Source organism: Eumetopias jubatus, unplaced genomic scaffold (genome assembly GCF_037043125.1).
Source record: "Eumetopias jubatus isolate StellerSeaLion01/CBP00866 unplaced genomic scaffold, mEumJub1_p1.0 scaffold_3, whole genome shotgun sequence".
Lineage (NCBI taxonomy): Eukaryota > Metazoa > Chordata > Mammalia > Carnivora > Otariidae > Eumetopias > Eumetopias jubatus.
The window spans coordinates 179,844,678-179,870,959 of NW_028274809.1; the positions used below are offsets into that span (position 1 = coordinate 179,844,678).

Genomic DNA, 26,282 nt, shown 5'->3' on the forward strand with positions numbered 1-26,282 from the left:
TCAAATGCTCTTTTGTATTAAGCTGATCATGTGGTTTTTCTTTTTTTTTTTTTTTTTGTCAATATAGTGAATTACACTGACTGGTATTCTATAATGGAACGAACCCAGGGATAAAGTCCATTTAGTTATGATATAGGGTCTTTTTTATATATTGCTGGATTTGGTTTCCTGAGATTTTATTAAGGATTTTTACATCTGTTCACGTGGGATGTTCGTCTATAATTTTCCTTTCTTGTAATGTCTTTGTATGGTCTTAAAGTCAAGGGAATTTTAGCTTTGTAGAATGAGTAGAATTGGTATTATTTCTTTAATGTTTGGTAGAATTCACTAATGAAGGTATCTGGGCATGGAGATTTAAACTAAACTCAGTTTCCTCAACTGACATAGGACTATTCAGACTATTTCATTTTGAGTGCATTTTGGTAGTTTGTGTCTTTTAAGTTGCTGACTAGATTGGACTCTTTCTAACTAACTAGGAACCATAGATTCTTCTGAATTGAAATATACAGATATTTTGTGTATGGGTTTGTCTTTCCTGCTCGCAGAGACTTAGCACCATTATCCAAGGGCTTGTAGAGCTATCCCACTGAGAGAGGATTCCATTTAGTATTGCAGTAGACCAACAGACCTACTTGATAGCAAGGAAAGGAAGCCTGGCAGAGGGCACATGACCAAGAGAGCCCATGGTCCCATCTCATACTACACCACCCAGAAGCTGCTGGCCTGACAAAGCAATAGAATGATTTTTGGAGACAATACCCTGCAAGAGTGGGGTGCAGCATTATATTCTAAATCACCAACCACTATATGGTGCTGTGTCACCACATGGAAGAATGACATGGGTCCAAGGGAGCAAAGTAGAAGTGGTCCTGCTCATCCACATGCCCAGTGACCCGCTTGGGGAAGCTGTGTTTGTTATCCCCATAATTCTGGGAGGTTCATTAGGTTAAGTGACTCTGGAAACTAGTCGGATATGGAGAAAAAAGGTGTTTATCTATTAGGTAAAACAAAATATAAGGCAGTAGCCAGGTGGGATGCAGGACAAAGGGAGTCTGTCTTAAAGATCGGAGACAGAGACATATTTAACTGATGATGGAAGTGAGTAAGAAAAAGGTACAGGAAGTGAGCCAGGGCATGTGGTGGGAGGAAGAGGCCTAAGGATGGAAAAGTGAAGATAAAATATGGTTAGTTTTGAAAATGTTGAGCTGAAAGTGAAAAATTATATGTAAGTCGAGACAGCTGAGATGTCTAATACAAAACTGTACCAAGGGGAGAAAGCGGCTGAAAATGTCAGATTTTGAAGTCTACCAGCAGGGACCTGGAGCAGTCTGGATCCAGGTACTGAAAACGAGTCTATGAACATTATACCTACCTGATCGAGGTTTGAAAGGCTGTTTGGATCTTGACTGAGAGCTTGGTACTGGCCCCGGAGCCTGTCTCCTGCTGCAATTCTCCTGAACTTCTTGAGATCCACCACATACAAGGCGCTGCAAAAGTGAAGAGTCTGTGGTGGCCCATGTTGTTCATGTATTTTTACTTCCCCCCAGTGACGGTCCACAGTAATGGGACTGACTTAGATCTCCCCAGGTCTAATAATAATGGATCCTTTCAAAAGTTTTCTCCCCATGTCCACACTGTTTCCGAGGGGTCTGAAGTTGTTTATAATACTTTAGGATTCATATCCTTGTAGAGTCACCTCAAGTTTTTCCAAGATACCATGAAAGTCATGGCTCTACAAAACAACAGTTTTGAAGACAGTATGCTCATTTTGTTACGTAACAAACCAGTTGATTCTGTAGCGGCGAGGAGCCTCTCACTTGAGTCCTATGACTTGGGTTTAACTGCTGGCTCAGCTATGCACTAACCGTGCAAGCCTGGGGAACTCACATGAGTGCTTCATGCTGTGGTTTCCACATCTGTTAAATGGTGTCCGGATAACAGTATCTCAAAAGGTTGTCATAGAGATTTTATGAGTTAATACATGTAAAGTCTTGTAAGAGTGACTGGCATGCCATAAACACTAACTGGTTGCCATTACTGTCTGATTTCTAAGAAAACTGAGTATTGTGATCCAGTAAGTTATTTAGTTACTAAAAAGTAAGAATACAAATTTTCTTACCTGATATGGTATTTCCTTCTTAAAAGATGTGATGCCCAGTATCCTTTTTTCCAGAAACGATATCCATCCATTTCGGTGCGGCTATCACAAAATGGAGTATACCCATAAGGTGCTCCACCCAGATCGAAATCTCGAAGTTCTTTTAGGTCATGTCTCACAATCTAAATAATTAAAATAGTTTCTCTGATGAAGACTATAAAATAATATTATGTTGTTATAATATAAAAAGCCCTTTTTATGTGAATCTCAAATCATCACCTAATTGTAGAAATAAAGAGAATTGTGTTTTTCTCACAGCTCTTTCAAGTGGTAGGGAGTTTACTAAGTTCCTTTTTCTCTTGTTCTTACAGGTGAACAGAAACCGGGCCGCCTGGGTGGCTCAGGTGGTTAAGCGTCTGCCTTCAGCCCAGGTCATGATCCCGGAGTCCAGGGATAGAGCCCCGAGTTGGGCTCCCTGCTCAGCGGGGAGTCTGCTTCTCTCTCTGCCCCTCCCCCTGCTTGTGCTCTCTCTCTCTCTCTAATAAAATAAAATCTTTAAAAAAAAAAAAGATGAAAAGAAACCTAAAATGTATATGCCTAGTCTATACAACAGTGGTCTTACTCATTAATAAGAATAGTTTATGTCATTTTACTTTTTTTTTTTAAAGATTTTATTTGACAGAGAGAGAATGAGTGGGGGAGGGGCAGAAAGGGAGAGGAACAAGCAGACCCCTTGCCAAGTGCAGAGACCTACACAGAGCTTGATCCCAGGATCCTGAGATCATGACCTGAGCTGAAGTCAGAGCCACCCAGGGGCCCCTTATTACACCACTTTAATCAAGATAGTTTAAACAAAATGTATTTTGGGAAGAAATGAAATATTTCACAAGTACATCACTCTTAGTTTATCAAGATATAGATGAATAATTCAAAATCATTTTATGATAAATCTCTATTATTGTAATATTGGCAAATATTAGTCTGAATGATAAAGAAAACCCTCTTGGTTACCCTCAATGGCTTTAATGAAATAACTAAGTTTTTTTTTTTTTTTTTAGATTTTATTTATTTTAGAGAGAGAGCGAGCACAACAGGGGAAAGGGCAGAGGGGGAGGGAAAGAATCCCAAGCAAACTCCGTGCTGAGCCTGATGCAGGGCTCGATCCCATGACCCTGAAAGCATGACCTGAGCTGAAACCAAGAGTTGGATGCTCAACCAACTGCGCCACCCAGGAGCATTTTTGAACAGATTCAGGCCTGCTGGAAAGTATCACTGTGTAAGTTGCGGGAAGATAGGAGAAATATATTTTATGTTAGATGGTATGTTTGGAAGTGCCTAGTTCATTACCCACATTTGCCTGTTTTCTTAGTTTTTAATTATAATGATTCATATTTATCACTTTGGAAAATACTACAAAAATAATAAAAATTTACAATATAAGTAAATCCTAATATAGGATTTGAAAAATATACTTTTTGTCCTAAATAGAAATTGTACTAACTTGTACACTTAATTTATAGAATGTTACTATTTACATTTTACTGTTCTTAAAAATTCTGTGTATTTTTCAAATATTTTTCCCCATTAATGATTACAAAGGCATGCAAGGGAGGGAAGGGGAAAAGTCATAATTTTTAGATATATAAATTTTGAAAGCTGAGTATTATAATGGCTTTTGGGGGCCAAATTTGGGACTTTTTTTCCCCTTAAGTGGTAGAATGAGGAGGATTTGGCTAATGCCCATGAATACCGTGGGAGGAAGGAAAGATGTCTGTAATCGTTAATTTTTTCAGCAAGAAGAAATAGCTCATTTTAAATAAGCAGCTCATATTCATAGGAACTCAGACAACTACTTTTACTGTGACTAGTATCAGTACTTATTTTTTAATTATCAAAATTAAAAAACTACTATTTCAGAGAGAAAACTGCAATGTCCTAAATAGTGAATGGTACTTCTTGCAATACAACATTTCATTTTCCCCTGGAATTCTGACTTTTTTTTTTTTTAAAGACGCTTTCCTCATGTATGTTGTATATTTTTATGTAGCATGGCAACAAAGATAATAATGAACACCAGCAATATCAGTTGAGTCCCTACACTCAAACAGAAGTGCAGAAAAAGTGTAAGTACTACTAAAAACAACAGTTAATCTCATTACCTGGTCAGCATCAACAAAAATGATTTTGTCCACTGCTAGAGGAAAAAGGACATCGAGGAAAAGAATTTTGTAACCCCAAATAATCCTCTGTTTTTCAGTCTGCTGATGAAGCCAGCTGGGCCATCTATACTGCACTAGTTCATACTGGAATCCATACTCCTCAGCCATGTGAGGAATGACCTCCTAAAAACATACACATACACACAAGTCAAAGAATATGTTCAAGGAAGAGAAAGTAGTTTTTGTTTTAGAGAAAAAAATTAACATTTTAAAAAGCAGAGTTTACTATAAATTGTTACAAATGACTTGGGAAAATGCCTAAACTACTTCTACAACTTATACCTATTAATGAGGAATACGGAAACGCTGACAAATACAAAAATACAAGTATACATGAAACTATATAATCTACTGACATTAAAAAATAGGTACACCATATTGAATAGCAAGTAAAAAAAATGTTCCCCTAGTTTTTACTACCAATGTTTGACTTGAGAAAGCCTGACTATACAAGCAAAAGCGTCTGGATCTTGGAACACCGATGTATCACACAGTTCGTGTATATGTCAACATGCTGGCTGCTCAGACAGACACAATAGGAAGAGGGAGTGCAAAAACCCACAAAATGAGTTGTAAATTGATAAATTAGGTTTTCTACGTGAGTTTCATGTTTGAGATTTATAACCTATTTAATTCAAGAATTAAAAATACAGGGTAGTCATTGTGGTTCTGGATGTTTGGTATTTGGTTCATAGTCTTACAGACTTAGAGTATCTTATTCTGTTTAAAGCAGAGCAGTTAATGAAATGCACTGTTGGCTAAGTTTGGTTCATAACCGAGAGGGAGAGTGGTAAAGGTGGGGGTAGGGAGGGAGATTGGTTAGCAGAGAATTCGCCTTTTCCTCCTCAGTTCTCATTTGTAGCTTGTTGCTGGTTATACACCTAGTTTAATTTTCTTCCTGCTTTTGTAAGAGCAGTGTAGATTTAAATTACGTTCTTTAGTGTAAGCACTGGTTTTATCTGTGAATTGAAACGCTGCAATTATGGCTAGAATGGTTGCTGAGAATCATTGTTTTGATTTCAAAACTAAAAATATATATTAGGAGAAAGCAGAAAAGCTCTCTAATCAGCAAATATGCATTAATATTTTTACTGAGCATGCACTAGGTGCTAGGCACTATTTTAGGGCCTAGGGATACAGAAGTGAACAAAACAAATATAAAATCATGGCCCTCATAAGGCTTACATTTTAGAGGTGGTAGGTAGAAAATAAATGAAAGAGTAAGTCATCTATAGCTCATAGTGCTAGGGGAAAAGTAAAAAGGGGAGGAAAGCAGAGTGAAAAATCAGAAGGGACTGTAACTTCAGACTGTGCAGTCAGGAAAGGATTATTCCCTAAGTAGGTATAATTCATCAAAGATTTGAAGGAAGAGAGATGTTTTGAAAACTGAAGGAAAGGATCTAGGGTACTAGTAATTTCTGTTTAGGACTGCTGGTTTACATAGGTGTTTTAACTTTGTAAAAATTCATCAAAGCTGCACACTTATGATTTGTACACATTGTACTTCACTGAAAAGTTTCAAAAAGATAAACATTTTGAGGGAAAGGAATGAAATTCCCAAAAGAAGAAAAATATTATTTCAGATATGCTATTACTTTTGGCCATGTGGTAGAACAAGAACTTTATGCAGGCACAGCATATATTTCTACTGAATGGTATCACTGCCTGCTAAGAGAATCTTCAGATTGTAGTAGCTCAGTTTATGTAGAAATAATCCCAGCATGTAGTGTTTGCCTAGTAGGATAACATCAAAAATTTGGTAACAAACTAGTATGACTTCTTGTTTGTATTTATAGGTTCTTTTTCAGTTGTTTGTCTTCTGCTAAATGAGCACGCGAGGTGGCACCCTTGGTGGTGGTGGTGGGAGAGGCTGTGACATAGGGTTAAGCACCTGGGCTTTGAGGGCAGGATGCTTGGGATCAGATCTCAGCTATGTTCCTAATTAGCTGTTTGATCTCAGGCCTGGGCTTTCCAGGACAAATCTTGTTCAAAGAAAGGTTGGGCCCTTTGCCCTGCACTCCTGGGAGGTAAACTCTACCCTTGCCCTGTCCTGCCTTGGGCCACACCAAATAGTCTATGCTAACAATGCGACTTACAGCTGGGACTCTGAGCCACAAGGTATCAGCTCAACCTCTGGGGGGCTGTAGGTGAAGGTCAGCCACTGTGACAGTTAGGTGGGTCTATGTGGCCAACCCCCAGTAAAAAGTCTGGACACCAAAGTCTGAGTGAGCTTCCCTAACTGGCAACCCTCCATGTGTATTGTTACATTTACTGGGAGAGATAAGCTCTGTCCGCCAACTCCAACGGGACAGGACAGCTGGAAGCTCTTGGTCCGGTCTCCCCTGCCCTATGCATATGCATCTCTTTGCCTTACTCATTTTAATCTGTATTGTTTTGCTGTAATAAACTGTAACTGGGAGTATAATGGCTATTCTTAGTTCTGTGAGTCCTTCTAGTTAGTCTCTGAACCTAAGGGTGGGCTTGGATACCTTCCAGCTGTATAGGCCGGTTATGTAATTTCTGAGTCTCGGTTTTCTGGGAATAGAACTTTATGAAGAGCAACTAAATAATGTAGGTAAAGCACTTAGCAATGTGCTTGCAATAGGAATAAAAACATGGCTGGCTAGCCTTATTTCTGCTTTTATCACTGGTTTTGGATTAGAAAAAGAGAACTCCTTTGAACTGCTACTGAATGGAGAGCCTAACTTACATGAAATTTGATGAATCTGTCATGAGAATAGGGAGACACATGGTACACTTGGTGGCAGGCGTGTGAGGCTGAGTAAAGGGTAACAGTGGTTGACCATCTGAAAACTTCCCAAGATAAAATGCCTCATTTTAAATGTAGTACCCGAACCACCACCACAGCAATCACCGTGCTGCACAAAGATAAAAGAGCCTCTTTATTCTCAGGACTATCAAACTATTTCCTACGGTACAGTGTTCATATTCTCCAGATACTACTGTTCCAGCCTATCTTTGTAAAATTATGACAGAATCTAAGTCTTTTTATTGACAATCTGTGCATATCTTTCATTGCCAAATTTTATTTAATTATATTATCATGAAATACCACTAATCTTTCTGATTTTGAGTTTAGTTTAAAATAAACCATCTCTTTCTGTCCCTTTAAACACTTCTTTAAATAAAAACAGCACAGAATTTTTCTTTAGATAAAAGAATAGTGAATATCAAAGTTTTAAAAATTGATTAAAAATAGTAATTTCAAGACTCATTCTGAAATTATGTGAACTTACAATGATATAAAGAATTTACTATTCAAACACTGAACCATTCTATAATAAAAAGATTAATGTACTTACTTTAAAAGTTGGTGAGAGATAATTTTTTAGAAACCAGAATTTCACGGGTGTTTTGGTGTTACGTAAAACAGAAAGCATCATAATTCTGTACAAAGGAACGTTAAACCCAGTGAGTTAACGTTAATAGGAGTTCACCCTGCTTTTCCTAAGGCTTTTATTATATATATATATATATATATATATATATATAAAATTAAAGATATTAAGCTTTCACTATGAATTATGGAGAAATAGACTGAGGAACCTTCACAAATTATGGTTCCTCATCAAGTATGTAATGTGTAAGGATATATACATACACACATACACACATATACCATGCAGAATAAACAGATTGCTTTTCATTTCCAATTGATTCTGAAATAATCTTGTTTAGGTGAACTACACTCCAATCTCCACTCTTTTACTACGTCATTAATATCAGGTGTACAAAACTCCAAGAGCTGAAGAACCTGTATTAGTAAATTCATTGGACAGGTCACTTGTCTTGGTATGCTAGGTCTCTGACTAGAGAAGATACAGATGTATCTAAATTTCCATATTAAAATATCAACACATATTCAAGTATTTTTGAGGGATTCTCTGATATCCTTCTATATACAAAGTTAAAAAAATAGCCCTTTGTAGTTTGGAATTTAAGCTTTCCTCCTCTTACTCCACCCATCTTTTTTTATAAAATAAGGAATTTCCTCACCAGAAAAGGGAAATTTACTATATATACTTTTCCTCACATATTATACTGTTATAACATATGTTCATTTCCTAGCCATACAGAACACCAGCATTCTAAATCAATCAAACTCATGAAATGTCACTGTATTTTACTTTTTTAAAAGATTTTACTTATTTGAGAGAGAGCGAGAGAGAGCTTAAGTGGGGAGGAGAGGGAGAAGCAGGCTCCCCATGAGTAGGGAGCCTGAAACGGGGCTCAATCATGATCTGAGCTGAAGGTAGACGCTGAAACAACTGAGCCACCCAGGCGCCCCTCACTGTATTTTAAAAATATACCGCTTGGGGTACCGGGGTAGTGCAGTCGGTTAAGCAGCCAGCTCTTGATTTCAGTGCAGGTCATGATTTTGGGGTCATGGGATCAAGCCCCGCATTGGGCTCCATGCCCAGCCTGAAGCCTGCTTGAGATTCTCTCTTTCCCTCTATGACCCTCCCTCTGCTTGCGCTAAGTGAATAAAATCTTAAAAAATATATATATACTGCTCTTATAATTTTAGGTAATCTCAGGGTCACGAGATCAAGCCCCACGTCTAGTTCCATGCTCAGTGGGGAGTCTGCTTGAGATTCTCTCCCTCTCCGTCTACTCCTCCCCCCACCTGCTCATGCACGCTCGCTCTCTCGCTCTCTCTAATGATCTTTAAAAAGAAAGAAAAAAGCAAGGTGCAGAACAACATAAATTTTGTTACTACTTAAGTAAAAGAAGTTAAAAATGAAGAAAATATATTTGCTTATTTACATATCTTTGGCAAGATATGAAAATAATAGTATTGGTTTCCCATTGGAAGGAGACTGGGTAATAAGAAAACAGGTGGATTTTTTCACCATACATTCTTTTATTCTTCTGAACTTTTGAAATTCTTTTTGAACCATGTATTACTTTTCAAAGCATTAGATGAAAATATATACCTACCTTAAAAAGCGTTCATATAAATGGCCAGAAGCAACTGAAAATATGTTTAGAACATCTGCTTCCTTTTTGTCTTTTTCTTTATTCAAACTTCTTGTGAAACTTGGAATAAGAAAGTAGTGATTGACAGTTTCTTAATATGGATTTACAAATTGTACATACCTAAATACTAAATTTAATATGCAATAAAATTAGGGAGGCCTCTCAAAATAAGCCCCATCTCATATACAAAAGTGACAGAATCTTTTATTTGGGGTATTCATAATGTAAAATTTTTTTTCTTCCTAGGGAAAAATTTTATTCAATTAAAATTTTTATATGCACAGATATTTAGAATGACTAAGATTTGGAACAAAATAAACTTAGAATTCACTACAGATATATTTTGCCAAATAGGAATTGTATGACAGCATTTTTCAAATCTTTTTTTGTAATTTCCCCAATAAGAAAAACACAGTTGATACTCTGAGCTGATTAAACTTAGGATAAAAAAGTGAAAGCATTAAATACTCATGTGACTGGAGGAGTTCCCGTCCCGAAGGTACACCTTCTCCTTTCCTCACACAGCAGTGTCTGCTTCTGGTACCTTCTGTCCAGCTAGTGGCTGTGCTAGAGTTTGATGGTCATCTGTATTCATTCTCGTCTCCACCCTCTGGTTTTAATGGAAACTAATGGACAAATACCCTTTAAAATGCCCCTATTCTGCTTCATTATCCTCTCAAACATACCTACTCTCCAAATGATCTCAAAATGAGGGGGCTTGAGCCCTTCTCAATAACAGTTCAATGCACAAAAAGGAATAGGAACACCATTCTTATCAAACAAGAAGTCAACTACAGAAAGAGGCCTAAACTGGGCACAATCCTAAATGATGGGAGTGCTTCTGATTGGCAAGATAAAATCTGCCTATGTTGTTGAATCTATTTGGCCTAAAGTAAGAATCTATTTCTTACCCTTGATAAAAATGATCACTGGTTCTCCATCATAACTCACAAGAAGCTTAGATCTCTGAAACGGACTCTCAAAGTTCTCTACCATGTGGATCTACAGCACACAGCTTTTGTTTTTGCTCACATAACATCCTTTATACATTTAGTAACAATAACCTGGTATTTGGAGGGGGGCATTCCTCCTCCACTTTCATTCTGTGAGGTCTAGTGCGACAGGCCCTCTCACTGGCTCTGGAGGTAGGCATACGACCCAAGCATGGTCAGAATTACAGTGACCCCCATTTGGGACAAATGGTTAACAACTGGACCTATGAGTCAGCCTGGGACTTTATGGAAAGAACCAATCTCTTCCCACTGGAGATGGTAAACTTTTTCTTCTAAAACTTTATCTGAAAATGAAGGAGGCACAGAGAATAGAACTAAGACATGGAGGAAGAGTTTCTAGACCACATCACCTGAATGCCCAAAGCCGGCATTCAGAGTCCAAAGCTGGACTCTCCACATGCGAGCCAACACAGTCCTGTTTTAACTAATATAGGCCCCAACCTAATTTATAGATTCCCTATTATATTCAATGTTCCAGTGTCTCAGCGAAGCTGGGCTACTTTTTGTTCCTATGAACATACTCAACCTTTTTGACTTCATACCTTCGCTCCATCTCCAACTTCTGAGATCCTATCACTCCTTCAGAGCACATCTTAACCACACACTTGTCTATGGAATCTTTCTGGAGTTTCCTCCTCACTAGAAACGGTCTTTTGCTCCCAGGGTTCACAGAGCACCTTACTCTCAGCTGTCTTACAGTTCTAGTTTCCTGTCCTGTTTTATTAACATTTATGTACCGATCTCATCCCACAAGAGGAGAGGATCTGTGCTTTACTTAGATGTTTACAATCTGCAGGCCTGCCACATACTAGATTCCTGATGGATCTATCGTTATAGGTTAAAACATTCACTAGTAATTACCTTTTAATGGAATCCCACATTCCTTTTTTCTTTTCATCTTTATCAGTAAGGATATCCTCCTTAATTTTGTCTGGTTCTTTTTGCACCTAGATAGCATGGTAAAGGAAAGTCTTAGAACTGTGCAGCTTTAAATATTATGCCACATAGTTAGAAAGTGAAATACACAGGGCAAGGCGACCCCTGTAAATCTAAGACAGGGGCAGTGACAGAGCCAGGGAAGTACATAATAGACACACTCTGGTTTCAATCATCAGGTCAACCTCTTGTTGGTAGTTCTTTTGGTGGTTACCTCCATACTGCTAAATAATGTGCTTATACTTTTAATTACTGATTTATCAACTTCAGACGTTATCTACTAGCATATCTGGAACCACGGGGTTTAGACCTTTTTCATTCTCTGTGATGACAGAGGAGTAAGTCATTTATATCACTCTTCCTCTCTTTGGAAGTTTTGGCAGTAATATCATCATCATTACTGATGGTCTACTGAGGGCCTTTGTAGCTTCAGATAATACATACTTTCTTTTGCTCCAACAACTTCAAGTTTCCCTTGTATACTCTGTAAGATAAGGATACTCATAATATTTCTACCTTTTCCCTCCACCTCCTGCCTTACATTAGCTCAAATTTTACTTTAGCATTCTAAATACAGATAACAACTACATTTACTTTGGTAAAACCTAATTGTAACTTCAGCACTTTGCTATGTTTATTCTACAATTTGAAAGTCAGTAGACAGTGCTTATTGTGACAATGTAAATATTATTCACTGAGAGTCTGCAAGGCCACCAGCACTGGATTACCTCTGTGTAGTGACAGTAACGTGACCACTGTGCCTCTCACGAGAGACTCTTGATATTTCAAATGGATTCTGCTTTCTCACATTCCTCCAAAAGACACTTTTCCTTAGAATTTTATTGCATTTATTTTTTCTTGTGGTGAGATAAATTTCTTCTTTACCATATATCTAATATTTTCCAGTTTATTATTCATGGTCACTGTATGGAATTCCTGTCTTCTTGAAGATATTTTTCTTCGAGCTCAACAATTAACTGCCTAGTTCTTTCAAGGCTTTCTTTGCATTGGTTTTCAGATTAATTTCACAGTTTCTCAAAATACCTATCTTCCTCTTTCTTGGTCTTCACCCTCATTGTGCTGGCAAACACCTTCAAGAAGGGGTGTGTAAAATAATTTTTCTAAATCTTCACTCTTCAGAAAATAACTTTGTCTTTATGTTTAAGAATTTGGCTAAAGAATCCTAGCTTCAAAATAATTCTCAGAACACTAAAGGCTTTGTTTTGCTGTCTTGTAACATCCATCTTGAAAATGAAAAGTCCAATGCTATTGTTGGTGTCATTCTACGGCTGTGACCTGCTTTTCCTCCTTGATAGTTATTAGGATCTCATGGGGGCCATTTTTTACTCATGCTAATCTGTGAGTGAATATATTTCTCTTTTTGACTGATTTTTCTTTTCTTATCTGTGAAATATCTTCCCTCCTCCATTTTCTGTTCTTTCTCTGTGGGAATTCCTATTCATAGGCTGCTGGGGTTGATGGGCTGATCCTTAATGTTATCTTTTCTGCTTTTTTTCTATGTCATTGTGAGAGATGGACAGTGAGGAGATAAAACTGTGTTATTAAAATCAACTGAAAGACCTAGGTGGTTGGGCTGCAGAAGATCTGACGCAGGTAGGGCATGATTATTACCCTTAAAGATTTTGTGGCTATGGTCAAAGAGTTCGACCTGCTCTGTACTACAGACCAACAAGTCAAATTAGAACCAATACCCAGAGTGAAAAAATTCAGCTCAAGAGAACTTAAGCAGGTTTTCAATGGTCAAAATAGCTCAAAGATGGATATGTTCTTTCCTGCCCCCAGCCTGGCAGAAATGGTATTTCTCTCCTGTTTACAGGACGAGGATAAAACTATCTGGAATACTGTTCCTACGGGGCTTGGACCTTAGTATCTTAAGTAGTTGGTCTGGGTTTCATGGGGTTTTTCATCTGAAATGGCCAGAAAGTAATGTATTCAAGGAGAGACTATGTTACTATTGAGAAAGAAAATCAAGGTCAATACAGGAGAAAGAGAATCAAGATAAATGTGAAGCAACATGTATAACTGATCACAGGATAAAGGTGACTAGGAACAGGTTATGATGTGGGATGCAAGGTAAAATTTGGTGATACAGTAGTTTAGAATCCAGGCAATATGTAAGGTGTGAGCTTTGGTAGCCTATTATTATTGGATCTTAGAAATTACAACCACATAGTATTTCCTAGTTATACTTAGAAATTAATTTCTACTTTACCGCATTGTAGATAGAGAATATACTCCGTACGATTTCATTCTTCTGAAATTTACTGAAACTTGCTTTTCAACTAAATGTAAAGCTAATTTTTATCAACATTTCCTGTGTATTTGAAAGACTGCTCATTTGGTGATACTGGGTATTGTGTTCTATGTGTCCAGGTCAGAATTTCTAATCTGTTCACATTTTCTCTATCTCTTGCTTTTTGGTCAGCTTGTTCTATCAGGTATTAAAAATATCCCAGGGGCGCCTGGGTGGCTCAGTCAGTTAAGTGTCTGACTCTTGATTTCAGCTCAGGTCATGATCTCAGAGATTGAGCCCTGCATCAGGCTCCATGCTCAGTGGGGAGTCTGCTTGAGATTCTCTCCCTCTGCCCCTCCCCCCACCATTGCATGTGTGCTCCCTCTCAAATAAAAAAAATTTTAGAAATATCCCAGCATGATAGAAAATTTTAAATTTCTCTTTGTAATTCTATTTCTGCCTCATATATGTAAAATGATCTTCTTTATCTTTAGTAATACTGTCTTGTCTAATTTAATCTCTGGTATTAGTATAGCTATGCAAATTTTCTTTAGCTTAGTATTGGCCTAGAATACTTTTGCCACTCTTGAGTTTTATTTGCATCTTCACCCTAAAGTTGTATTCTTACGTATTAGGTGTTCTTTCTGCAAACAACATATAGTTGTAATTAAAACAAAAACAAACACCCAATATGACAATCTTTGTCTTTTAATTAGAACATATAGTCCATTTACATTTAATGTAATTGAGTTAAATTCTAACTTATTTTGTGCTTCCTTTATATCCCATATATTCTGCTTTCTTTTTTCTTATTCCATTTATATTCATTTGTTTTATTCCATTTTTCGTCTTTATGGCATTATGCTTTCTTTTCATTCTTTTAGTCGTTATCTTAGAAATTAAATTCATATTTGTCCTAAAGTCTAAAAGTAATCATTATCTTTGCTCCAGTCAGTGTAAGAATGTTGTAGGTATTTGAAAAGAACCCTATTTATCTTATGGCTTAAATGCTATTGTTATGTTTTTTAATTCTGTATATTTTTAAAATCCTCCCAAGACTATTGTTTTATATATTCGCTGTTCATAAATTATCCACATATTTACCATTTTCTTCTCTCTTCATTCTTTTAAAACTCAAACATTCCATCTGAGATAATTTTTCTTCTGCCTGAAGTACTTCTTTTAGAACTTCCTTTAGGGTAAGTGTGTTGGTGACAAATGCAGTTTTTTTCATTTGTCTGAAAATACCTTGTTTTATGTTTCCTCTTGAAAGATATCTTTTCAGGGTAAATTATTTTAAGTTGGCAATCCTTTTTTTCATTCAATGCTTTTAAATATCATTCCAGTACCTTCTGGCTTTCATTCTTACTGCTGAGAAATCAATGATCAGACTATCTATAGCTCTTTGAAGGTAATTTTTCCTTTTTTCTGATTACTCTCAAGATTTTTTCCTTTGGTTTTCTGCAGTTTTATCAGAGTATAGGTGTAAATTTTCTTTTAATTATCTTGCTTGGGAATCACTGGACTTCCTGAACATGTAAATTGGTATCTTTCATCAATTCATGAAAATTCTCAGCCATTATTGCTTCAAATATTAAATGTATCTTTTTTTTTTTTTTTGAAGATTTTATTTATCTGACAGAGAGAGACACAGCGAGAGAGGGAACACAAGCAGGGCGAGTGGGAGAGGAAGAAGCAGGCTTCTAAAATATACAGAATTAAAAAGAGGCGCCCCTCTTATTTTTTTTTAATGTGAGTATAGTTGACACACCATGTTACATTTACCTCACACTCTTTCACCTTTGGAACTCCACTTAAAATGATTTTAATTATTCAATACTCACAAAGCGCTTTACAAACTGAACTATCTTATAACAGACATGTAAGGTAGGTTCCATTATTAATCACAATTTATAGATGAAGAAAATGAGATAGAAAGAGGCTAAGCAATCTGTCCAAGGTCACGCAGCTAGAGAGTGGTGGAGCCAGGTTCAGTGCAATCCTGGAATCTTTAATTTCTCAGTCTATTCTCTATGCCTTTTATGCTCTCTGCTGCATTATCCTCTTTTTTGATGTCCCTGTTGCATTAGGAATACTTTTTCTAGTCTATCTTCCAATTCACTAATTCCCTCCTTAGACATGTAAAAGTCATCCATCGAATTCTTAATTGGGGTTATTGTATCATTCAGTTTCAGAAGTTCTACTTTAAAAAAAATCAGATATGAATTTTTTATAGTTTTCTGTTCCCTGCAATTGTTTTCAAGCTTGTCTTTTATTTCTTTAAATATTGTATGAACAGTTGTTTCAGAGTGTCAATAATTCTAATATAGAGAGTGTTTATATGTTTGCTTTCTGTTGTTTCTGCTGGTTTTCTCTATGTATTTGGATACAGTAATCTTATTCCAGAGACGTATAGGAATTTGGCCCTATATATCCTCATCAATCTAGAACTAGTATAGTGCAAATCCAAGGCTCAGAGTTTCCTGGACTACTTGCAGGTAACAAATTTGGGCTAAGACTGTGTGGAATAATTTACTAGGTTCATCCCTACCCTGAAGCTACAGCCAGCTTATTGCTGAAAGGGTCTTCTAATACATTACCCACTTTATATGGGTCCAGGGTTTTACTTTCTGTCCCCATCACCCTGCAAATTAAATCAAAATGATAGTTCAGGTGTACCAGGATGGACAAACGTTCTCAGGACAAGGGAAGATTCTGTGCTTGCTTACTTCATTAGGCTCTTATTTTCCCTTTAATTTTGGTTTTGTAGTTCCTTGTTATCCTTATTATTTTGTTACTGTCAGCTCCTCATTGCTTTTAAGATGTTTCAAAAACACCCAACATTTTTACTAGTTTTAAGTAGATGAGTGGTAAGTTGGTCCAAAGAGATAAATCTGCCATCATTAAAACTCCTCTTCTCTCACTCTCTTCCTTTTTTGGGGGGAGGTGGGGGGTAAAGGAAAGAAACATCACTTTTTCTTTTCAAGGCTAACTTTTAAACCTGTGTTCCTGAGCTCATGTCTAGAGCCTAATTTGGAACACTATCTGGCTGGCTGTGGATACAGCAGATATAACAGACATTCTAACTTAGAAAACGTTGTTCCTTTTCTTTTAACTTCAAGCTCTCTGCCTTCCCTTCATGAACTTAATCCTCTTCTTCCTTTCATGCCAGAATTCCAATATAACATTTTACGTAGTAAAATTGCAAAATTAGTTGTAAAATAATATTAATCAGTTAAGGGCAAAAAAGATAATTCTTAATACTAGGAACAAAACAGCAAGTTTCTGCCTCACACACTTGTACTTCCAGTATTTTGCTCTTGAAGCTGTTTATCACAACAATGACATCTCCCTGGTCTGGTTGAGAGTCAGTTCCTTCATGCCTACAAGCAGAAAAACGTGTAAATGTCCATAATCAGCTCCAGAAAAGACATATAATTATGATGGTATAAATAACAGAATAAATTCATTTTGCAATAAGCATAAACATAAGATCACTGTGTATATTTGCTGTTTCTATAGTCAATTAAGATACACTATAATACACTACAATTTTTTTTTTTAAAGATTTTATTTATTTATTTGAGAGAGAGAGAATGAGAGATGGAGAGCACGAGAGGGAAGAGGGTCAGAGGGAGAAGCAGACTCCCCGCCGAGCAGGGAGCCCGATGCAGGACTCGATCCCGAGACTCCAGGATCATGACCTGAGCCGAAGGCAGTCGCTTAACCAACTGAGCCACCCAGGCGCCCCTACAACTACAATTTTCAAAATTATCCAATTTTAACTTAATACAAATTAAAATTGTACAAAAGCTACTCACTAAATTCAATATTGCCTAATCACTGAGCAAGCTCCAATTATTGCTTATCTTTGCTACTATATACCAAGATTATCACAAAAGTCAAATCTACCATATATCTTTGATATATTACAATAATTAAAATATGAAATGTTTTTGAGACTTTAAAATAAGTTGTTATATATCATAATCTAAGGAATTCTATACCATCCAACAACTTTTCAATATTCAGCAGCCATTTTCAAATACCAAAATTTGAAGTGTACTGTTAAACCTATAAGACTGAAAATGTGTCTATGATGGTCACCTGCATCACTTGAATATTTCTATTTTATATTATAATGTATTTCATTGTCTAATTTTCAAAACTGCTTAATCAAATATGACAGCTCTGACCAATAATTTTTGATACCATTCGATGTATACAAAAATACATAAAATACCGTTAAAAACATTTACAAGAAAGTTGAATTTTGTCAAAGAGGGAATGCAATCAGAGGTCAAATTAGTAGATACTTTGAGTTTAGTCAGATTCACAACACACCTGAATACTTTCCTAAAAGGAAATTCTGAGGGGTTAGAGGACTATGCTGACTATGCCTTTGACCCCCTTTCTTCCAACTCCCCAGCTGAAGTGGTTAAACCAAAGCAGAAGGCATACCCACACCCACCAGTTACCACTAGGAAATAGAAATGGTTCCAACTTATGTACTAGTAATGTCAAATTTCTTAAATTTTTCAAGAGCTTCCAGTCGTAAATGTTGCTCAAGGGCATCAGCAACTTCAGCCATTGAATCCATTGTCTGGCGAGAGCAGGGCAGACCCCCGTCATACACGCTGTAGCTAGACCCACACAAGATCTAAAGCAAACTCCTTCCGTCCAACCAGATGGTAGAGGTAGTAGTGATGAAGACTCTTACTCCATTTCAGGCATCATTTCAAGCACTTTAGAGATGTAGACTCATTTGATCCATATAATCATCCTTTGAGGAGGGTACAATTATTATCCTAGATCCAAACAGCCCAGGTAGCCTGGATCTTCCCAACTGTACTATTTGATCTTCCTAGGTAAAGCTAAGCAACTAAAACTCATTGCATACATGAGTACAGTCAGCAGCTTAAATGAAGGGAACAAGCTAAGCAAGCAAGCAGAAGACATGGACTTCACTTCAGAAAGAATGCAGAAAAAAGGGGAGAATTCAAATAATTTATATACTCAATGAGATTTCAAAGAAGATTGTATCTCAGTAAAAGCCATTTACCTCAAAATGAAAGGATTCACTACATCTCAGGAAGCAATATATTTTTTTATAAAAGGACACATACCTATTTTTCTGGGAATTCTAAATATAAAATATAAAAATCATTTAAATTTTTGTAGAGGAAAAATAAATCACCCTGCTTCTCATTTCTTATCCAAAAGACTAAAAACTTAATTTACACATAAAAACTTTGAAGTGGTTTATATAACTCACCCAACTATTTGATAAATATCTTCAGATTTTCCTTCACGTAATTTCAGTATCCAAGCACCTGGGTTTGCTTTTAATTGAAAATATCCCTTTTAGGATGAGAAAAATATGATGACAGTTATAAGACTAAAAACATCCAATTGCTCAAAAACAATTATACATGAATGACTCAAGAGAGTGTTAACTAGGGGTGCCTGGGTGGCTCAGTCGTTAAGCATCTGCCTTCAGCTCAGGTCATGATCCCAGGGTCCTGGGATCGAGCCCCGCATCGGGCTCCCTGCTCGGCGGGAAGCCTGCTTCTCCCTCTCCCACTCCCCCTGCTTGTGTTCCCTCTCTCGCTATGTCTCTCTGTCAAATAAATAAATAAAATCTTTAAAAAAAAAAGAGAGAGAGTAACTGGAGTGAATAAAATCTATAAATGAATTCCAAAAGGGAGATTCTGCAATACCCTGAATAACACATCATGAAAGTATGATTCCCTTCATTTTTGTTTTATTTAATTACCTTATTTAAGGATTCAATTTTGTTTTCTGGGAGCTGTTCAGCAACAGCAGGACAAAATCGATTTCATCTTATTATTAGGGAAACTTAAGAGGATTTCATCAAAATGTGTAATTAAATACAACTGACTATGTATAATACTTACGAGATTGGCCATCACTATTGTATCAACCACAACAGGTTTGTTTTTTGTGCCCAGTGTAAACTGCAGGCCCCGAGGAGACTGTTCAGTCATTGTATCAAAGCAATGTCCTTCAAGTAGTAGATATTCTAGTTCATATTCTGCTGTAACAGTTCTCTCAATCTGTGGGAAAATAGGTCATTGTTTTGGTATTAGTACTCTCATCATACAAATTTTGTAATAAATAAATGTAATTATTTTAATATCAGCCAATGTATTGTGGGGGCAACGTCAAGTCTTTTATATGAGTGACTTAATAGTTGAATCAATTTCTTAAAGACCAAAACTCATGATGAGTTTTTTTTTTTCCTTTCCCATGACATCAGCTCTACTCCAGCCTCATGATATATGAACTACTATCACAAGCAGGAAAGAGGTCATAAAGTTGTAGTATTTGAAGATCTCTTCAAGGCAGAGTGAGATGGGAAACTCCTCAAAGAATCTGCTTCATTGGTTGTTGCCCTAGAGCTCCTTCAGATCTGGCAAAAAAGCCAACCTATCATCATCCATCATCTTTCTTGTAATTTAAAAAAATTAATGTTTGTGCTCAAAATAGTATATGCTCATCAAAAAAAATTAGCAAATAAAAAATGTGGAAAAGTAGAAAAACAGAAATCACCTACAGACTAAACATTCCTATAAATATCAACACATTGATTTCTTTTTCTCTTTTCCATACATTTTTTTTCTGAAAATGTACAACCTGCTTTTTCATTAATTATAGTTTTCTATGAACATATCCCTGTCTCTACAAAAATCCTTTTGAATGGCTGGGCATTCCAGTTGTTTCCAGCTTTTCCTCTATTGCAAATGTCCTAATATTTTAGAGATAACACTTTTTCTCTACTTCATATGAAAAACATAAGCAAACACAAGAATAAATCCAATGGTAAGTGATTTTTACATAGTTTGGTAATTTTGTTGAACAGACAAGACAGTGATGTTATCTGTATCTTATTTCATTACGAGGTTTTGACAGTTTTTAAATGTGTTTAGGCTATAAAGTATTTGAAAATATTCTATACTGGGTAGCTGTTTTTCTTTGTAATTACCACAGAAATAATTATAACCCCTGTGTATATAGCATTTCTGAGTCCAATTCTTAAGGACAAGAAATAAGTACCTTCTTTGACAACAGTGCTTGTTTCAACTTTAGCTGGGTTCTGAATCAGCTGTTGAACTCTTACTAGCCTAGTAATGAGTTTCATGTACTTCACTGACTCATGTCCCCAGCTCTCACAGCACTGTGCGCATGTGTGGATGGAAACATTCACACGAGACAGTCTCAGAATGTGAGAATATTACAAGTTAGAAAAAAGTTGTAGAGCTCATCTAGTTCAACTCCTTCATTTTAGAGAAGGGAACTATACCCCACAGTGGTCATGAAGCTTACATATTTTTCTTTATAAATTAGATATTAGGGCAGAGCCCAAATATGTTCAATCAGGTTGTGACTAATAAAACCTTTATTTTATATTAATGTGAAACTTTCTCTCATCCCTATAGAATTGTATAACAGACATCAATTCTGTGGATTTACTCAAACCACAACACCAAATAGCCCAATGTGTTTTCCAAAGAGTTCTTTCTAGTGAATATTTAAAGTTTATTGATAATTTCATAAAGGTAATTTAAGTTAAATTCATTCCTATTATCAAGGTTTATTTTTAGCAAGGATGGGAATTTGTGATCTTTTGTGATGTTTACATCTCCTTTATATATTTAATTATCTGTTCTAAATATTAACTGTTGATATGAGGAATGAATTTAATACCTTTCAAGTAGAACTTTGGGTGCATATTAATATCTCTAATAGAAGTGTTTATTGTATTGTTCTGTGGCTAAATAGTAAAGAAGTTAACTTCTTCCTTTAAAAGAAGTGTAAGTTTAATTATAAAGATTATCATTTGGGTTTATTTACAATTATCAATGGTGCTAAAATAGGAGTTTTTTTAAGATTTTATTTATTTATTTATTTGACAGAGAGAGAGAGAGAGAGAGAGAGAGAGAGAGAGAGAGACAGCAAGAGAGGGAACACAAGCAGGGGGAGTGGGAGAGGGAGAAGCAGGCTTCCCGCGGAGCAGGGAGCCCGATGTGGGGCTCGATCCCAGGACCTTGGGATCATGACCTGAGCCGAAGGCAGTCGCTTAACCAACTGAGCCACCCAAGTGCCCCTGAAATAGGAGTTCTTTAACAATTACATTGGCAATGGGTGTCTAAATTACAGCCGACCCTTGAACAGCACGGATTTGAACAGCGCGGGCCCACTTATACGCGAGTTTTTTTTGATACAGGACAGTACTGTAAATGTATTTTCTCTTCTTTACAAGAATTTTCATTATGTCTTCTCTTCTTCAGCTTAAAGAATTTAAAAAATTATTAAGAGTACAATATATAATACATATAACATAAAAAAAGGTATTGATTGCTTATGTTATCAGTAAGACTTCTGTCAACAGTAGGCTATCAGTAGTTAAGTTTTTTGGCGGGGGGTCAAAAATTATATGTGAATTTTTGACTGTTCGACTGTTGGGGGGGTGGTGGGAGGGGTGGGGATGAAGTGAGGTGGGGTGGAGGGTGGTGGGGGTGGAGATGCAGGGGGGTGGGGTGGAGGGGGGCTGGGGCAGAGTGGGGTGGGGGATGCAGAGAAGTGGGGTAGAGGGCGGGTAGGGAGAGCAAGGGTTGGGAAGCAGAGCACCCAGCCTGCAGCTCTGAGTGGGCACTGTTCCCTGCTTTCTACCTTTTCAGGCTGCTTTCTCTGGCCTTGAGTTGTGGGGCAAAACAAGAGCTTGAGACGAAACTGCTCCTTTCAGAATTAAAAACAAGGTATTTCACGGTGTCATTCTAAGTTGCTGTGCATCCATCTCTGTATTCTCTACATTGTTCATCTTAGAGGAGTGCCTGTGAACCAGGGGGCTGAAGCCACAAAGCAGGTGAGAGCATCTAGGAACCTGGGAAACTCGGGAAGCTGAATTTGGAAGTTAGAGCAACTCAAAAATCAAAGGAAAGACTGGATCAGGACCTAGAACCATAAGGAAGACAATCCTGGGAGCAGCCACAGCATGATCACACTCTTGCTGCAGCTACGGGCGCTAAGAATTTTCCCTTTTCCTCTTTCCTGACAGGACTTTCCAGGACCACTTACATCCTTGAGATGAATATTATCAAGGTCACAGTTGCTGTGTACTGTTTCAACCAACCAGCCTTCAGGAGTGATCATGTTGAGGGTTAGAAGGGGTGCTTCAGGGATATCCAAGAATGTTGCCACGGGTCCAGTAATGCCATTAGCCGCTAACACCAGCTCTGGTTCCAGAACAAAACGATAAAAGCTGTCAAAAGAACATAAATAAAAATACATAATGTGACCAAAATTGAGATTTCTTCTGTAAACATGACCAAAAAAAGTCTCACGTTAAAAAAACCAAAACACACTATACTGCAGGAGAGTAAATGCTTATAAACAGTAGACAATCATCTACTATAAGATTATATATATTATATATCCTTGTTAATTATTCCTTGATGAACACGATTAGAATGCCTTTAACATATACTGACTTATGTCAGTTCTGCTAGTTTATGATCTGTATTTGCTCACTGATCCTTCTTCAGATTTGACCATGGCCCATTTTTCAGCCATTTTATTGGATCCTAGCACCACTAATCATATGAAGAGAAATGATAACCACAAAGCAATTAAATGCAAGCAAATTAAAATTCTGGTAAAAGTTCAGTTAAAAACAGGACTGAGTTGAAAACAGCTGCTTATTAACAGAGCTTTAGAGTATTTTGGCCTTATCCCCCAATGAAGAATTAGCTTTATTACTATTAAGAATCATGACTTTCACTATTTGGAGATAGCAGTCAAGGTGTCAGCTGCGCTGTAGTCAGCTCCAGCCCCTCCCCAGTGGAGGGGATCCACATTGAGGCCGGCGCAATGCCCCCCCCCCCCCCAGGGCTGCTGGAAAAAGGACTGCAGCTGGTTACAGCAGCTGTCTGCAGCGTGCCCTCGGGTCCTTGCCACAAGGGCCCCTCCAGCTCGCTTGGTCAGAGAAGCAAGCAAGAAGAGCAAGAGATGGAGAATGCTAGCAAGACACCAGTCACAGCCTTTTATAACCTAGTTGCTGAAGAGACCTTCCATTACTTTCACCTCGTGCTTTCCATGAGAAGCAAATCACTAGCTGCAGCCCAAGCTCAAGGAGAAGCTACAGAGCAGATGAATCCCAGGAGACCATGATCCCTGGCAGCCATGTCCAAAGCTGCCTACTGCAGGCAGGCAGAGTGAAGGAGAAGAGGGTCTGTAAGAGGTGACATGGGAGAGAAGGCAGCCATGAAGAAAATGGACAAAACAAATACTCGGTACCGTCCAATGCAGCGGAAATGTCACTGAGTCGGAAGTATTCCAAGGATGCTGCCAACAGTAACATGTCTGTGATTTAGTAAAAACAATCCAGCAGCAAAGAGGAAGTTAAAGGCAAGCTGCAGGGGGAGGTACGGTGAATGAGAGATGAACGGGGGTATGAGTAATCTGTGAAGAAGCTGTGAAGAGAAAGAATGCAGAAGAGGAGACAAAGTCAGGGCTCCAGGGAGAGGAAATTAAGAGTTTATTTTTCTTTTTAAATTGAGTAACTCTCAGGATGGAAAGAAACAGGCTGGCAGGGAGGTTAAAAACAAAGGGACTATGTGATGAAGGAAGGCTCCAGAACAAGTGGGAAAGCATGGGCTCAAACAGAAAGGGAGGGTTGATGAGAGAGAGCACCCCCTGCCACTGCCTCGGAGGAAGGCTGGACACAGGAGAGATGAGAGACGCAGGAGGAAGCAGCCCATGACCTCTCCCCGCTCTGAGAAGGATGGGGCAGTATACTAAAAAGTAAAGGCCTGCGGATCAATGTGTTATCTTGTTTGCTTGATTGATGCTACTGAGCCAATAATGCTCCTTTGAGTTCACAGTTCCAAACCAGTTTCAGAGTTCTCGCGCTGTGCAGAGTCATTAACCAAAGTATTAAGGGTCATTTCACCGTAGAGAGGTCAAGTTCTTTCCCTCCTAATGGATTATGCTTATGTTCAATATTCCTACTCTTTATTATATAACCCAAAGCTTTATAGAGATACTATGGAGAAGAACTCTACTTATAGGAAGAAAAATTCTCTACTCAGCGAGCTAACAGACCTCTTAGTTAGTGACTAAAATATGATGAGAGCTTTTGTTTGGATTTGGGACATGATAAAATTTGAAATACACAAGATAAATGAGAAGTCGGAGAATAACATGAATGAAACATGAAGACAAGAGTCTCAGGAAAGGAATAAATGTACCCTAGACTTTCATCTAAATTCCCTACATTTCCCATTTTATTGCTTTCCAAGTATTAAAAATATTTGCCATGTTTAAAATATCTGCTCGAGGCAATCCTCTCTGGTATGTTTATCAATTATAACAAATACAATTTTATAAGTAAACAAGGGATTAACTGAATGCAACTTTTCAGTCTTGTGTTTGCATATATTCTTTTAGAGCTACATAATTACATTATACAAAGAAAAGCACATTAACAAGCCCTTTTTCTGCCCCATGACACCTGAAGGATACTGTATATCCCTATCAGTAAAAGTGGCCCAAAATGATACCGATTCTGATCCTGAAAGAGGAGGAAGGGTATATTTCTGTCCCTACTTGAGAGACAATGTTATTTCTTTTCTTTCTTTTTTTTTTTTTTTAAGATTTTATTTGACAGAGAGAGACACACCGAGAGAGGGAACACAAGCAGGGGGAGTGGGAGATGGAGAAGCAGGCTTCCCGCTGAGCAGGAGCCTGACGCGGGGCTTGATTCCAGGACCCCAGGATAATGACCCACGGCGAAGGCAGACGCTCAATGACTGAGCCACCCAGGCGCCCTAAGAGACAATGCTATTTCAATAACACAGTATTAATGTGGAATATCTGCATACAACAATAAACATTTTCTATATTATGGAAAGATTATTCTACACTAATTACATCTCAATACTCCCAAATAATGAGATGATATCCTAAAGATATTATTTTCATAAGTCAGCTCTAAAATATTGAACATATAGCTAAACAGGGGCACCTGGGGGGTTCAGTTGGTTAATCGTCTGCCTTCGGCTCAGGTCATGATCCCAGGGTCCTAGGATCGAGCCCCATGTCAGGCTCCCTGCTCAGTGGGAATCTGCTTCTCCCTCTCCTTCTGCCCTCCCCCCACCCCCCGCTTGTGCTCTCTCTTGCTCTCTCAAATAAATAAAATCTTTACAAACAAAGGAAAATATTGCTAAACCCAAAATGGTTTCATTCAACTTTATTTTCCTCTTGTGTATTTCCAAATAGGTATTCCTAGATCGCATTTTCAAAAATACCCATGGACAAACATAAATCCTTGTAAATTCTGCAATTAGATTAGATCAATTTTACTGCTTAGGTTATTTTAATTTTATATCAATTGAGGTTAGTAAATTATCCTTGATCTTCTGGTCTATTTCAATTAAGCATCTTATGAAGAAAAAACCAAACCCAGTAATTATGGTCCTCTTTTTATTTTTGGTCTTAGCATTTGCAAACCTTTTGAAATGAAATTATGTTCACTTAGACTCACCTCTTTAAAGGGGCTTCTGAAAGCTTACCCCTACAGTTCATGAACAATTTTATCTTCATGTTGATAATCTTGCCAAGTACCTATTAGAAAACAAATTCCCGTATTTGGTATTAAGTAATCTTACTATCTAACATTTATGAAGCATTTACTATGTACCAGGCACTGTGTTCACACTTGATACTCATTATCTCATGTG

At 37.5% G+C, this 26,282-nt stretch overlaps 1 protein-coding gene across 1 annotated transcript in view; it reads right to left on the reverse strand.

The window, feature by feature from the left end:
* The window catches only part of UGGT2 (UDP-glucose glycoprotein glucosyltransferase 2), a 170,400-nt gene that overhangs the window by 16,203 nt on the left and 127,915 nt on the right, over window positions 1-26,282 (reverse strand). Inside the window, exons 26-36 of the mRNA XM_028112040.2 lie at window positions 26,087-26,166; window positions 22,621-22,804; window positions 19,440-19,598; window positions 18,797-18,882; window positions 16,820-16,904; window positions 11,193-11,278; window positions 9,280-9,378; window positions 7,641-7,725; window positions 4,258-4,440; window positions 2,120-2,280; window positions 1,373-1,487 (exon numbers count right to left, since the gene is read on the reverse strand). Coding sequence (XP_027967841.1) covers window positions 1,373-1,487; window positions 2,120-2,280; window positions 4,258-4,440; window positions 7,641-7,725; window positions 9,280-9,378; window positions 11,193-11,278; window positions 16,820-16,904; window positions 18,797-18,882; window positions 19,440-19,598; window positions 22,621-22,804; window positions 26,087-26,166 — 1,323 coding nt within the window. The remainder of the gene's footprint in view (window positions 1-1,372; window positions 1,488-2,119; window positions 2,281-4,257; window positions 4,441-7,640; window positions 7,726-9,279; window positions 9,379-11,192; window positions 11,279-16,819; window positions 16,905-18,796; window positions 18,883-19,439; window positions 19,599-22,620; window positions 22,805-26,086; window positions 26,167-26,282) is intronic.